Source organism: Osmerus mordax, chromosome 5 (genome assembly GCF_038355195.1).
Source record: "Osmerus mordax isolate fOsmMor3 chromosome 5, fOsmMor3.pri, whole genome shotgun sequence".
NCBI lineage: Eukaryota > Metazoa > Chordata > Actinopteri > Osmeriformes > Osmeridae > Osmerus > Osmerus mordax.
This window is the reverse complement of record NC_090054.1, coordinates 20,966,675-20,979,174: the sequence shown is the minus strand read 5'-3', so window position 1 is coordinate 20,979,174 and position 12,500 is coordinate 20,966,675. Positions and strand designations below refer to the sequence as shown.

Here is a 12,500-nt window from a genome sequence, read left to right as displayed (position 1 = left end):
AGAATATTTCTCGCAAAATCAATGAAATGAAAACTATAAAGGGTGCTCTATAGAAGGATAAATTCAATATCCAACATTTAGACAAGTGAAAAGCACAATGAAATAGTGTGCACAAGAGAGAGAGAGAGAGAGAGAGAAAGAGAAAGTAGACTTGTGCATTCGTTCTTAAATGCGATGATCTTCACTAATATCATACAAACCCTCCTGCCGTCCCTGTCCTCCAAACCCTCCTGCCGTCCCTGTCCTCCAAACCCTCCTGCCGTCCCTGTCCTCCAAACCCTCCTGCCCATCCCTGTCCTCCAAACCCTCCTGCCGTCCCTGTCCTCCAAATCTTCCTGCCGTCCCCGTCCTCCAAACCCTCCTGCCGTCCCCGTCCTCCAAACCCTCCTGCCGTCCCTGTCCTCCAAACCCTCCTGCCGTCCCTGTCCTCCAAACCCTCCTGCCGTCCCCGTCCTCCAAACCCTCCTGCCGTCCCTGTCCTCCAAACCCTCCTGCCGTCCCCGTCCTCCAAACCCTCCTGCCGTCCCTGTCCTCCAAACCCTCCTGCCGTCCCTGTCCTCCAAACCCTCCTGCCGTCCCCGTCCTCCAAACCCTCCTGCCGTCCCTGTCCTCCAAACCCTCCTGCCGTCCCTGTCCTCCAAACCCTCCTGCCGTCCCTGTCCTCCAAACCCTCCTGCCATCCCTGTCCTCCAAACCCTCCTGCCGTCCCTGTCCTCCAAACCCTCCTGCCGTCCCTGTCCTCCAAACCCTCCTGCCGTCCCCGTCCTCCAAACCCTCCTGCCGTCCCCGTCCTCCAAACCCTCCTGCCGTCCCTGTCCTCCAAACCCTCCTGCCGTCCCCGTCCTCCAAACCCTCCTGCCATCCCCGTCCTCCAAACCCTCCTGCCGTCTCCGTCCTCCAAACCCTCCTGCCGTCCCCGTCCTCCAAACCCTCCTGCCGTCCCTGTCCTCCAAACCCTCCTGCCGTCCCCGTCCTCCAAACCCTCCTGCCGTCCCTGTCCTCCAAACCCTCCTGCCGTCCCTGTCCTCCAAACCCTCCTGCCGTCCCTGTCCTCCAAACCCTCCTGCCGTCCCTGTCCTCCAAACCCTCCTGCCGTCCCCGTCCTCCAAACCCTCCTGCCGTCCCCGTCCTCCAAACCCTCCTGCCGTCCCTGTCCTCCAAACCCTCCTGCCGTCCCTGTCCTCCAAACCCTCCTGCCGTCCCTGTCCTCCAAACCCTCCTGCCATCCCTGTCCTCCAAACCCTCCTGCCGTCCCTGTCCTCCAAACCCTCCTGCCGTCCCCGTCCTCCAAACCCTCCTGCCGTCCCCGTCCTCCAAACCCTCCTGCCGTCCCTGTCCTCATTATCCCATGTGCTCTCCTCCCCTCTGATCTGTCAGTACTCGGCCAGTCAGAAAGCAGCGGCACGTAAAAGAAAGTCGATGCCTGGATCACACTTCACCGGCTGTGGGCCTCCAATTTAATGCTGTTCCGGGTCGTCCGTCTGGAGAAATCTCAACCATGTTATTTAGGATATAGTGAGGGCCCTGGATGGCTGCCTGGCTGGGTCGGCCCACTCTGCCTGCCTAGCGGTTAACTAGCCGGGAGCGCTGGGCTGTTAAGGACCCCAGGACCCATGTGGTCTTTACCATACGAGCAGGCCTGATCACCAGCAGGGAAAAGGCTGAATTAACGTGGAGCAGATAAATCCAGGAATATGACTGGATAAATCCATAATACAGTGTGCAGCCGATGGCCCAAATCCTGCCGTCGCCCCAGAGAGAGAACTGGGTCCTGTGAAGTCAGATAACCCATTTCATTTGAACCAGAAAATGATGCTGGTTGTGGAAAGTTGAGGCCCCCTTTCCAGACTTGGGTCGACTCAATTAGAATGTGGCCACCATCTGTTTTATTTCACATTATTGCCTGTCTTGCCACCGAGGTAATGGCAACGCCAAGCAGCTTCCTGATACTGTTTCAGAAGCTTCTCGCAGAAGCTCATTGCTTTGCTTTTGTCAGTCAGAAGAGGAAAGTTAACTCACAGGCTTTGGAGTTCAATGCTGTGTGGGGAAACTTCAACTTCACCATCGAATCCTTTGGAGTCAAACTTGGTTGTGCTGAGAACAGAACGTGGCAGAAATATTGCAGGAAACATGAATAATGCAGTGTAGCGCGTGCGTGTGTGTAGTGTGTTTGTGTAGTGGGTGTGGATGTGTGTGAGTAGTGTGTGTGTAGCCCCTCCCTGACTTTCTTGTCTTTTTAGGTTTCCAAGCAAAGCACAGCCATTTTGAGAGCTTTTTTAAACACTCGGAACAAGCTATTAACATTGCAATTCAAATGGACCAACGGAGCCAGAATCATTAAGGAATGTTGTTTTGTATTTATTACCTCAGCCCTCTCAAAGGTTACCCCGTTATGCTTACAGGCTAACCCTCTCAGGTATACCTCTATCAATCATCCAGCACAAACAAACACAGTTAAGCAAGCCTGTGTGAACAAGGGTTCATTACATTTCACTTGTGTCACCTTTCCCTCTAATTAGGTTTCTTCAGTCTGAACTCAAAGACTCACAGTCAAAACCTTTGTTTTACTGTTTGGTCTGTAGTAGCGATGCAGCAGCATAGCTGGGAACAGATGCAGACAGATGTATATTCATGAGGAGGATGTGTCTTTCAGGGGAAGGAGCCTAGCCAAAGGTGACCTTGTTAGATAAAAGACTCGGAAACCAGATGATGAAAGAGACGAGGATCATCCTGCGCTCATTAATGTAGATGTGAAGGTCAGGTAATTATGCCAGGAGGAGAGAGAGCTAGCTTTGGCATCTGTTATTGTTTCTTTGTTATGAAGGCGACAGAGAGAACAGGGTGTATTACTGAGGGGCTTGGATGCTGACACTCTCACACAAGCATCAGACATCACCATCTCTCTCCGACTTGAGGAGTAATTTAGGGAACCATGAAATAACCTTCGTTAAACTCTTTACTTTTTATTTCAATTATTTTCCTTCTCTCTCTCAAATGGACGCCTGTGTGTGATCTTTAACCTTACATGATTTACTGTTCAAAAGGGGGCTGTATGTTGCCTGGCTGGCTATCAGAGCTCTCTCTGGAAGCATGGAAGCTGTCCGGGCTGTAAAGAACAACAGAGCCGACTAGAATGATCAAGCCAAGCTGCACGTTGAGAATGCCATGCATTTTTAATGGACCACAAATAAGAAATAGCACCGTGGCCCGTCTCCCTGGTCTGCTCTCCTCCTGTGTTGGTTGACTCATAATATATAATCTGGATTTCCATCTGTGTGACTTTCAGTGCTAATAAAAGAAAAAAGCTCTATGATTACCCGCTAGACTTGCTTCAATTTAACGCCGGGCTTTGCAGACAGGAGATGGGGCGCTCCATATTAGATCCAAACCATGGATGGCATTTCTCCTTGTTGATTTCCACGAGTTGGGTTGTGTGTGTGTGTTGTGTACACTACTCTCTGTGTGGATCGTGCAACTTGTGTGTACAGTAGGACCGTAGGCGGAGCTTGTTAGCCAGACTTTTTGGAGTGGAAAGTGTTGTAGGGAAGAGTGATGTTTCAGGGGTCACACTCTCTCATCCAGAGTTCAGTCGTTTCCACTCGGCTGGGCTTCTGAACATTGGGATTTACTACCGGCGTGTCTGGCATCCACGCTGAATGGAGGAACACCTAATGACTGTCAAATGCCCAAGCATACCCCGACAAACTATTTTTATCTTCCTGCCAAGCGCTCTCATTTAATTTCAGAATCCATTCTATTTCACATTTCTCTTATTTGTGCTGCTCAAGCAGAGCTAAGCTGCTACTTTGATATCCCTGCTGGGGTGGAGCCCTGCCCCTCGTCACTCTGCCCTGCCCCTCTTACCGCAGGGCTAGTGAGTGACAAGGAGGGTGGAGGAAGGGGTGGAGGTGGAGGGAAGGTTGAGGGTGGAGGTGAGGCTAGGGGTTGGGGGGGTGAGGGTGTAGGTGAGGCTGGGAGAGGGTGGAGGTGAGGCTGGGAGTAGGAGTGAGGGTGGAGGTGAGGGTAGGAGAGGGTGGAGGTGAGGGTGTAGGTGAGGCTGGGAGAGGGTGGAGGTGAGGGTGGGAGAGGGTGGAGGTGAGGCTGGGAGTAGGAGTGAGGGTGGAGGTGAGGGTAGGAGAGGGTGGAGGTGAGGGTGTAGGTGAGGCTGGGAGAGGGTGGAGGTGAGGGTGGGAGAGGGTGGAGGTGAGGCTGGGAGAGGGTGGAGGTGAGGCTGGGAGAGGGTGGAGGTGAGGCTGGGAGAGGGTGGAAGTGAGGCTGGGAGAGGGTGGAAGTGAGGCTGGGAGAGGGTGGAAGTGAGGCTGGGAGAGGGTGGAGGTGAGGGTGGAAGTGAGGCTGGGAGAGGGTGGAGGTGAGGCTGGGAGAGGGTGGAAGTGAGGCTGGGAGAGGGTGGATGTGAGGCTGGGAGTAGGGTGGAGGTGAGGCTGGGAGTAGGGGAGGGTGGAGGTGAGGCTGTGAGTAGGGGAGGGTGGATGTGAGGCTGGGAGAGGGTGGAGGTGAGGCTGGGAGAGGGTGGATGTGAGGCTGGGAGAGGGTGGAGGTGAGGCTGGGAGATGGTGGAGGTGAGGCTGGGAGTAGGGGAGGGTGGATGTGAGGCTGGGAGTAGGGGAGGGTGGAGGTGAGGCTGGGAGAGGGTGGAGGTGAGGCTGGGAGAGGGTGGATGTGAGGCTGGGAGAGGGTGGAGGTGAGGCTGGGAGATGGTGGAGGTGAGGCTGGGATTAGGGGAGGGTGGAGGTGAGTAGTGGAGGGTACTCTGCCTGTGTTTACCTCCTCAGGGTGTTGCCAAGTTACGCACTATCACCTTCCATTCAGATGCATGATGTGGGTCTCTGCTGACGACACTAAACACTCTTCCTTCCAGCATGCCTCACTGCCCACTCCACACACACGCGCGCACGCACGCACAGACACACACGCACACACGCGCACACACACACACACCAGAGAGCCCACAACTGTTTTTATGATTGCACTGCAAATATACGGCCCGTGGAGAGATGGAGAGGGAATTTTTGTTCTGTTTGCAGGATTAGTTTCTGGGGCTGGCAGTTAGATAACAGTTCTGTCAGTTCACCGATTCCATCCAGCGCATGTCTCCCAGACCCCTCCATCCCCAGCTCCATCTCCAGCTCCATCTCCTGCTCCATCTCCTGCTCCATCTCCAGCTCCATCTCCTGCTCCATCTCCTGCTCCATCTCCAGCTCCATCTCCTGCTCCATCTCCTGCTCCATCTCCTGCTCCATCTCCTGCTCCATCTCCTGCTCCATCCTCCTGCTCCATCTCCAACTCCATCTCCTGCTCCATCTCCTGCTCCATCTCCTGCTCCATCTCCAGCTCCATCTCCTGCTCCATCTCCTGCTCCATCCTCCTGCTCCATCTCCAGCTCCATCTCCTGCTCCATTTCCTGCTCCATCTCCTGCTCCATCTCCAGCTCCATCTCCTGCTCCATCCTCCTGCTCCATCTCCAGCTCCATCTCCTGCTCCATTTCCTGCTCCATCTCCTGCTCCATCTCCAGCTCCATCTCCAGCTCCATTTCCTGCTCCATTTCCTGCTCCATCTCCTGCTCCATCTCCAGCTCCATCTCCTGCTCCATCTCCTGCTCCATCTCCTGCTCCAGCTGAGAGCACACAGAGGTTCCAGCGAGGTGTGGGGCTCAGAGGGGTGCGTGACACCCTGTGACCCTCTGATTTAGGGGATCAGAAGAGGGAGACAGGAAGCGGGCAGTCCAAGGGTGACAGCAGAGGTATGTGTGTGTTGGGAAGAGCTGTTGGCGTAGCTGACCTCCTCCTAATGACCCCCCCCCCCCTCGTTTAGCTACCAGGAGAGCACTTCCACCTCGATTTATGACCCATGTTATGCTTCCCTCTGAGGCACACAGCAGCAGCTCTGCTCAGCCACAACAGGAGTGAGGTTAAGGGCTTGCCTCTCTCCTCACTCAAGACAGCACTGAAGAGTTCAATAAAACTGCTTCTTCTGATCGTGTTTTGTAATTTGTTGGACTTGGCTAATTAGCGGTCCATTAGGAGACTTGCTTCCTGTTTCCTGTTGTTTCTGTTTGTAACACAAACATCTATTTGTTTGTGTGTGTGCTTGTGTGTTCATGATTGTTAAAACTGACAGAGAAAAAACTGTTACTACTTTATGACTGGACTGCCGCATGAAGAACATTCCGGATTTTAAGGGAATGGAAAATTCCAGGATAGTGAACTCGCTTGTGATTTGTTGTTATTGTTTCTGGGTCTGTTTATGTTCTCCTCTTGTCCTTGAGGACAAATGTGATTTCTGTAACTCCTTGGAGAGAAGGTCTGGCAGACAGTACAACAGAGGATGTTTTCTCTTGTGTCACCCTGCAGTGGTCACACAACATTAAACAGGCAGACATGCTATCAGTTTGTACCCAGCGGTCCAAGCACTGTATACAGGAGCCTAACCACTGTGCAGCTAACCCGTAATGGCCCTCTGATATTCCTAATTGTTGACTCTCCGCTCCTTCCCCACGGGCAGAAATGTGTCGATCCTCCACAAGATATCCAGACGCAGCCTAGGGCACCTCCAGACAACCAACAGAGCGAGTTCATAATTAATACATACTATTAAATATGCATTATGGTGTGGATGTGGCCAAGTATGGATTTTTGTTTTGATTTTCAGTCTGGATAATTGAGGCACTTTTCAAGCTGGTCGTATTGAGTCAGGCACTCCACGGCCTAGCCCTGCAGTCTCAGAGAGGCCGGGGCCTAGCCCTGCAGCCTCAGAGAGGCCGGGGCCTAGCCCTGCAGTCCCAGAGAGGCTGGGGCACTCCACGGCCTAGCCCTGCAGTCCCAGAGAGGCCGGGGCCTAGCCCTGCAGCCCGAGAGAGGCTGGGGCCTAGCCCTGCAGTCTCAGAGAGGCCGGGGCCTAGCCCTGCAGCCTCAGAGAGGCCGGGGCCTAGCCCTGCAGTCCCAGAGAGGCTGGGGCCTAGCCCTGCAGTCCCAGAGAGGCAGGGGCCTAGCCCTGCAGCCTCAGAGAGGCCAGGGCCTAGCCCTGCAGTCCCAGAGAGGCCCGGGCCTAGCCCTGCAGCCTCAGAGAGGCCAGGGCCTAGCCCTGCAGTCCCAGAGAGGCCCGGGCCTAGCCCTGCAGTCTCAGAGAGGCCAGGGCCTAGCCCTGCAGTCCCAGAGAGGCCACGGCCTAGCCCTGCAGTCCCAGAGAGGCTGGGGCCTAGCCCTGCAGTCTCAGAGAGGCCAGGGCCTAGCCCTGCAGTCCCAGAGAGGCCAGGGCCTAGCCCTGCAGTCCCAGAGAGGCCGGGCACTCAGCAAGCCTCTCGGTTCTTCTCCTCTACCTGTCAAATCTTCTCTGTCCCTACATGTTTCTCTGGCTGTGTAGGATCTGCTTTCTCTCAGTTCTTCTTCTCTCTCTTTGCTCTCCTTCACTCAAGTTCTTCTTCTCTGAGACAGTGTGTGCTGCTGGCTTCTTTGTGCAGCTGCATCTCGTTTGCTCCCTGTTCTCTTCCTCTCGGAGAGGGATTGTTACAGCAAGTCCCAATCCATTTTGGGATTCTAATATCTCCCCCTTGATGTCTGTCGCTGAGGGCCTAGTTCTTGTTTTCACCCACACGGTACGTTACAGATGTTTTGTGTGCGCGAGAAACGCACTGTTCTTTAGAAAAGTCCCCAAAAGATGAAAGACGAGCCGAGATACATCTTACAGAGAGGGAGGGGGGGAGGGATGGGGAAGGGGGGGGAGGGATGGGGAGGGGAGGCGAACACACACAAAGCAGAGCATGCTGGGTTTTCAGCCCTTACTATGTAGAGATCAGTCCTTATGGGTGTGTGTTCTCGAGCCTCTCTACCAAGGAGAGATCTGTCCGTTCTACTCAGACTCCCAGAAGGCCGCAGTTGTGATCTCTCCTAGATGCTTGTAGTCATACACCACATGCATACACACAAACATACATAGACAACACACACACACAGCTCTGCAGTGCTGTCAGATTGATTAGCATCCCCATCGTTTGTCCCTGATTAGGCGTGGAATAGACTGAGCTTTCCTCAGGTGTGTATTTCCATAATGTCAGGTAATTAGGCCCTGGTGTGTCACCAGCTGAGGTATGGGACAGCACTGTCGGAGCCAGCAGGACAGGGGACTGTCTGTTGTTGAGGAAAACAGTCCAACTGGCTCTCTGTGTTTACGCTACTGGAACTGCAACCAGGCAGTCACAATTGCATAATCTTTAGGATTGTAGCAGTGTGGCATCCAAGCTAGCAGGGCTGTCTGAGGAAGGAGCATTATGGGCTAGGTGGTTTCCCCGTGACGACTGACAGATTGCAGAACTGAATAAACGAAGTTTTGGAAGTGTACAAACATCTCTGTCATCACAGAACAACCTGGAAAGGTGCTATTGTAAACAAGCCAGTGGGTCGTTTGGCATCCCTGTTTGTGTTGCTAGGTTTTTGTGTGCGTGGCCAACAAAAGCGCTCGATGAAATGCACATTCTGTGGTTGGAGAGATCTCTTTGTCCCGTCGCCCACTCATACGAGCGCTGCTCAACCCTGAACAATGAAAGCACTAATGGTGCCAGAGAAAGGTGTGTAAGCAGTATGGGCCCCAAAAGCACCCTTCAGCAATTTCCATCAGGCAAAATAGAAAATAACAACAGGATGTAGTTCTGGCAAGGTGAACCTGTTTCTGATCCCTCATGTTTACCTTCTGCTGAATAGAACCTCTCCTATGTCCTCCTCCAATAGCAGCTGTGCTGCCGGGCCTGGGCGGGATCTGGCGGGGAGGAGGTAGGTTAGATGTTTTTCCAGACTGTGGTGGAGTTGGGGTTTTACCGCCATGCCAACAGGTCTCCTTAGCCGCTGTGTAACCCATCCCTCACGTCTCCTTCCTCTGAATATAATCCTGTAACACTCAAATTAACACACACATGCTTTAATCCCCTCTAATCATTTTCCTCCTGGAGAGTAGAGGAGAATATATTTATCTGACAACACACAGAGCTAAATGGTAATGCGTTTGTTTTTAATGATACGGTCTCCGGTGGGTAGATGTTCTCTGGTGTACTCCTGTGTCGACTGTGTCACCAGAACAGCACCGGGATGGGGCTCAAGAGTGTGAGAAGTGTTTGTGAGCGTGGCACGAGTGTGAGGAGTGTTTGTGAGCGTGGCACGAGTGTGAGGAGTGTTTGTGAGCGTGTCACGAGTGTGAGGAGTGTTTTTGTGAGCGTGGCACGAGTGTGAGGAGTGTCTGTGAGCGTGGCACGATGTGAGGAGTGTCTGTGAGCGTGGCACGAGTGTGAGGAGTGTTTGTGTGCGTGGCACGAGTGTGAGGAGTGTTTGTGAGCGTGGCACAAGTGTGAGGAGTGTTTGTGAGCGTGGCACGAGTGTGAGGAGTGTTTGTGAGCGTGTCACGAGTGTGAGGAGTGTTTTTGTGAGCGTGGCACGAGTGTGAGGAGTGTCTGTGAGCGTGGCACGAGTGTGAGGAGTGTCTGTGAGCGTGGCACGAGTGTGAGGAGTGTTTGTGTGCGTGGCACGAGTGTGAGGAGTGTTTGTGAGCGTGGCACGAGTGTGAGGAGTGTTTGTGAGCGTGGCACGAGTGTGAGGAGTGTTTGTGAGCGTGGCACGAGTGTGAGGAGTGTTTGTGAGCGTGGCACGAGTGTGAGGAGTTTTTGTGAGCGTGGCACGAGTGTGAGGAGTGTTTGTGAGCGTGGCACGAGTGTGAGGAGTGTCTGTGAACGTGGCACGAGTGTGAGGAGTGTTTGTGTGCGTGGCACGAGTGTGAGGAGTGTTTGTGAGCGTGGCACGAGTGTGAGGAGTGTTTGTGAGCGTGGCACGAGTGTGAGGAGTGTTTGTGAGCGTGGCACGAGTGTGAGGAGTTTTTGTGAGCGTGGCACAAGTGTGAGGAGTGTTTGTGAGCGTGGCACGAGTGTGAGGAGTGTTTGTGAGTGTGTCACGAGTGTGAGGAGTGTTTTTGTGAGCGTGGCACGAGTGTGAGGAGTGTTTGTGAGCGTGGCACGAGTGTGAGGAGTGTTTGTGAGCGTGGCACGAGTATGAGGAGTGTTTGTGAGCGTGGCACGAGTGTGAGGAGTGTTTGTGAGCGTGGCACAAAGCTTTGAATAGAATGACAGTGGGATTGTTTTCCTCTTCTGTTTTTAGACATCTTATCTGTGCCGTTTGTGATTCCTCCAACATCTCACCCCTCCCCCTCCACACCCACACCCACCCTGAGATCTCAGACCCTCGTCTCACTTGGGGAGATCTGAAGCGGATCATCAAAGAGATCTTCTCTTGGCTCAGTGACTGCTCACATTCACTACCCTGACACTCCTGTCTCTGACAGCCCACTACCACTGCTGATGAGCTGTTTTGCTCAAAATACAAGCTGCCTCACAAGACTGTGATAAGACAAGAATTTCTCTTGTGAAGGACTCAAAAATAAAATTAATGCACTGGCTGATTTCCAGACTACAGTTCTTTCTTGATTGCAAAAAACACTATTTTTGGGGGGGAACACGCAAAGTGCCACTTACACCAGATAATCAACATGTTATTAAAGTCTCTGTATGCATAACATCTAAAACTGTGTTTTTTCTCATTTCCAGCTAACTCCAGTCTTCTGGGAGGAGGTGGAGGTGAGTGTTTATTTGTTATTCTCAACATCAGCTGCCTGGTAATCAGAGTCCCCATCTCTTCCGCCCTCGCTGGCGTCCCTTTGTGGTGCTCCTCCAGGCCCTCCCAAGGTGGTGAGAGGAGCTGGCGTCCGGTTGTGGGAGGAGCTGGCGTCAGGTGGTGGGAGGAGCTGGCCTCAGGTGGTGGGAGGAGCTGGCCTCAGGTGGTGGGAGGAGCTGGCCTCAGGTTGTGGAAAGAGCTGGCGTCAGGTTGTGGCAGGAGCTGGCGTCCGGTGCGTCCGGTGTAACGGAGGGCCGACACATGCAGACGTGCCAGAGGGCGGCCGTGCGTCGCGTCCAGACAGGGTCAGTACTGGACTGGCCTGTCAGGGAGGGTCAGCATCAGAGAGCCTGAGGATGTCTGAGGCGGGGGAGCGTGCCGGGGGGCCGGGGAGGGTGGCGGAGGGGGATGGGGGGAGCTCAGTGTATCGCTCTCAATCCCACAGTCCCTCTTTTAGGATATTTGGATTTGGCTTTCACTCTGACATGATTGAAATAATCGTTCCTTGGTGCAATGAGCAGGGAAGGCAGGAATCAACCCAATTAGACGAGGAATTCTGACGGAGTGGGCAGGGGAGGGGGGCGGGGGAGGGGAGGGGGGCGGGGGAGGGGGGGGGGGTGGATGTTGGGGGATCGACTGTTTTATAGGAGTGGTGAAAAAAAAAAATCAGGTCATATTTTCTGCCTTATCAGCCTGTATGTTTGTGTTGGCCGTTGTCACCGACACAGCTCTCTCTCCTGCCAGGCTGCTGCTGAACGGGTCCTGTCCGAGAGGGACAATTAGCCAGTTTAAACTGAGCTGCAGAAACCCTATCCCCATCTAATCACGCTCTCCGGAGTGGCTCTCCTCTTATCTGACGCCAGGCTAAGACTGCATGCCTCCCAGCTATTGTTACTAGGCCGTGTGTCGACCAGATCCTTATCCTGGATACAAAGAGGCCCTAACCAAGCCGTCGTCTGAAGAGGGAGTCTGATTGAGATCACAGGTCAGACACATGTGCCTCTATAACCAACCAGGTCCCTTTGAACACCTGCCACCGTGAATCTGATGCAAGACAAACACACCGGCCCCCCTGATAGCAATCTCTCTCCTCGATTGACTTCTGTCATTGATTTGTCACATGAAGAGTCCCTGACCAGGTGTGGAGCTCGTGTGTGATCCTGTTCTCAGGGTTAACCAGCTTTCACAGCCCTCTTCTTCATGTCCTGCAAACGCTGGTGATTGATACCGTTTAGCTTCGGTTCTGAATTATTGATTTTCAAATCGTGTCTTAACTTAAGCTGCCCACGTTGTGAACAACAACATGCATTTGTACATTAAAGAGAGATTGCCTATTGCTATTCATAGTGTAAGCTTAACATTCTGCTTGAACATATCATTGTACTTGACTGGAGTTTTACGGCAGCGGAATTCTAATTGTAGCTCGTGTCAAGAGTAAAGTCTTTTCATCGCTAATTGCCTTCCCATGATGTTTTTTCTGCCAATTTCCCCACAAAGGCAGGGAGGCCAATTAACCTTGCAACAAAGAGATGCCTGCTTCAGATGGCTGGGTGACCTTATCTGCTCCAGAACTTAGAGGCAACACACACAACACACAGGACGGTCGTGCATGATGGATAGATCCTCCCTTCACATGTAATTCTCTTTTTTCTCTGTGTTGATGTGTGTGCGGTGTGTGTTTTGTGTGGTGCATGTGACATGAGTGGTGTGTATGTGGTGTGTGTGGTGTGTGTGTGTGTGTTGTGTATGTGGTGTGTGTTGTGTGTGTTGAAGGATGAGGAGCTAATATAAAGCAGCAGAGTCGTGCAGAGAGATCACCATTATCTGTGGGAGAC

At 53.1% G+C, this 12,500-nt stretch overlaps 1 protein-coding gene across 1 annotated transcript in view; it reads left to right on the top strand.

Annotated features, from left to right (window-relative positions):
• The window catches only part of macrod2 (mono-ADP ribosylhydrolase 2), a gene marked incomplete in the record, with an annotated part of 331,272 nt that overhangs the window by 98,751 nt on the left and 220,021 nt on the right, over nt 1-12,500 (top strand). The window contains 1 exon segment of the mRNA XM_067236376.1: nt 10,599-10,628. Within this exon segment, the coding sequence (XP_067092477.1) occupies nt 10,599-10,628 (30 nt within the window).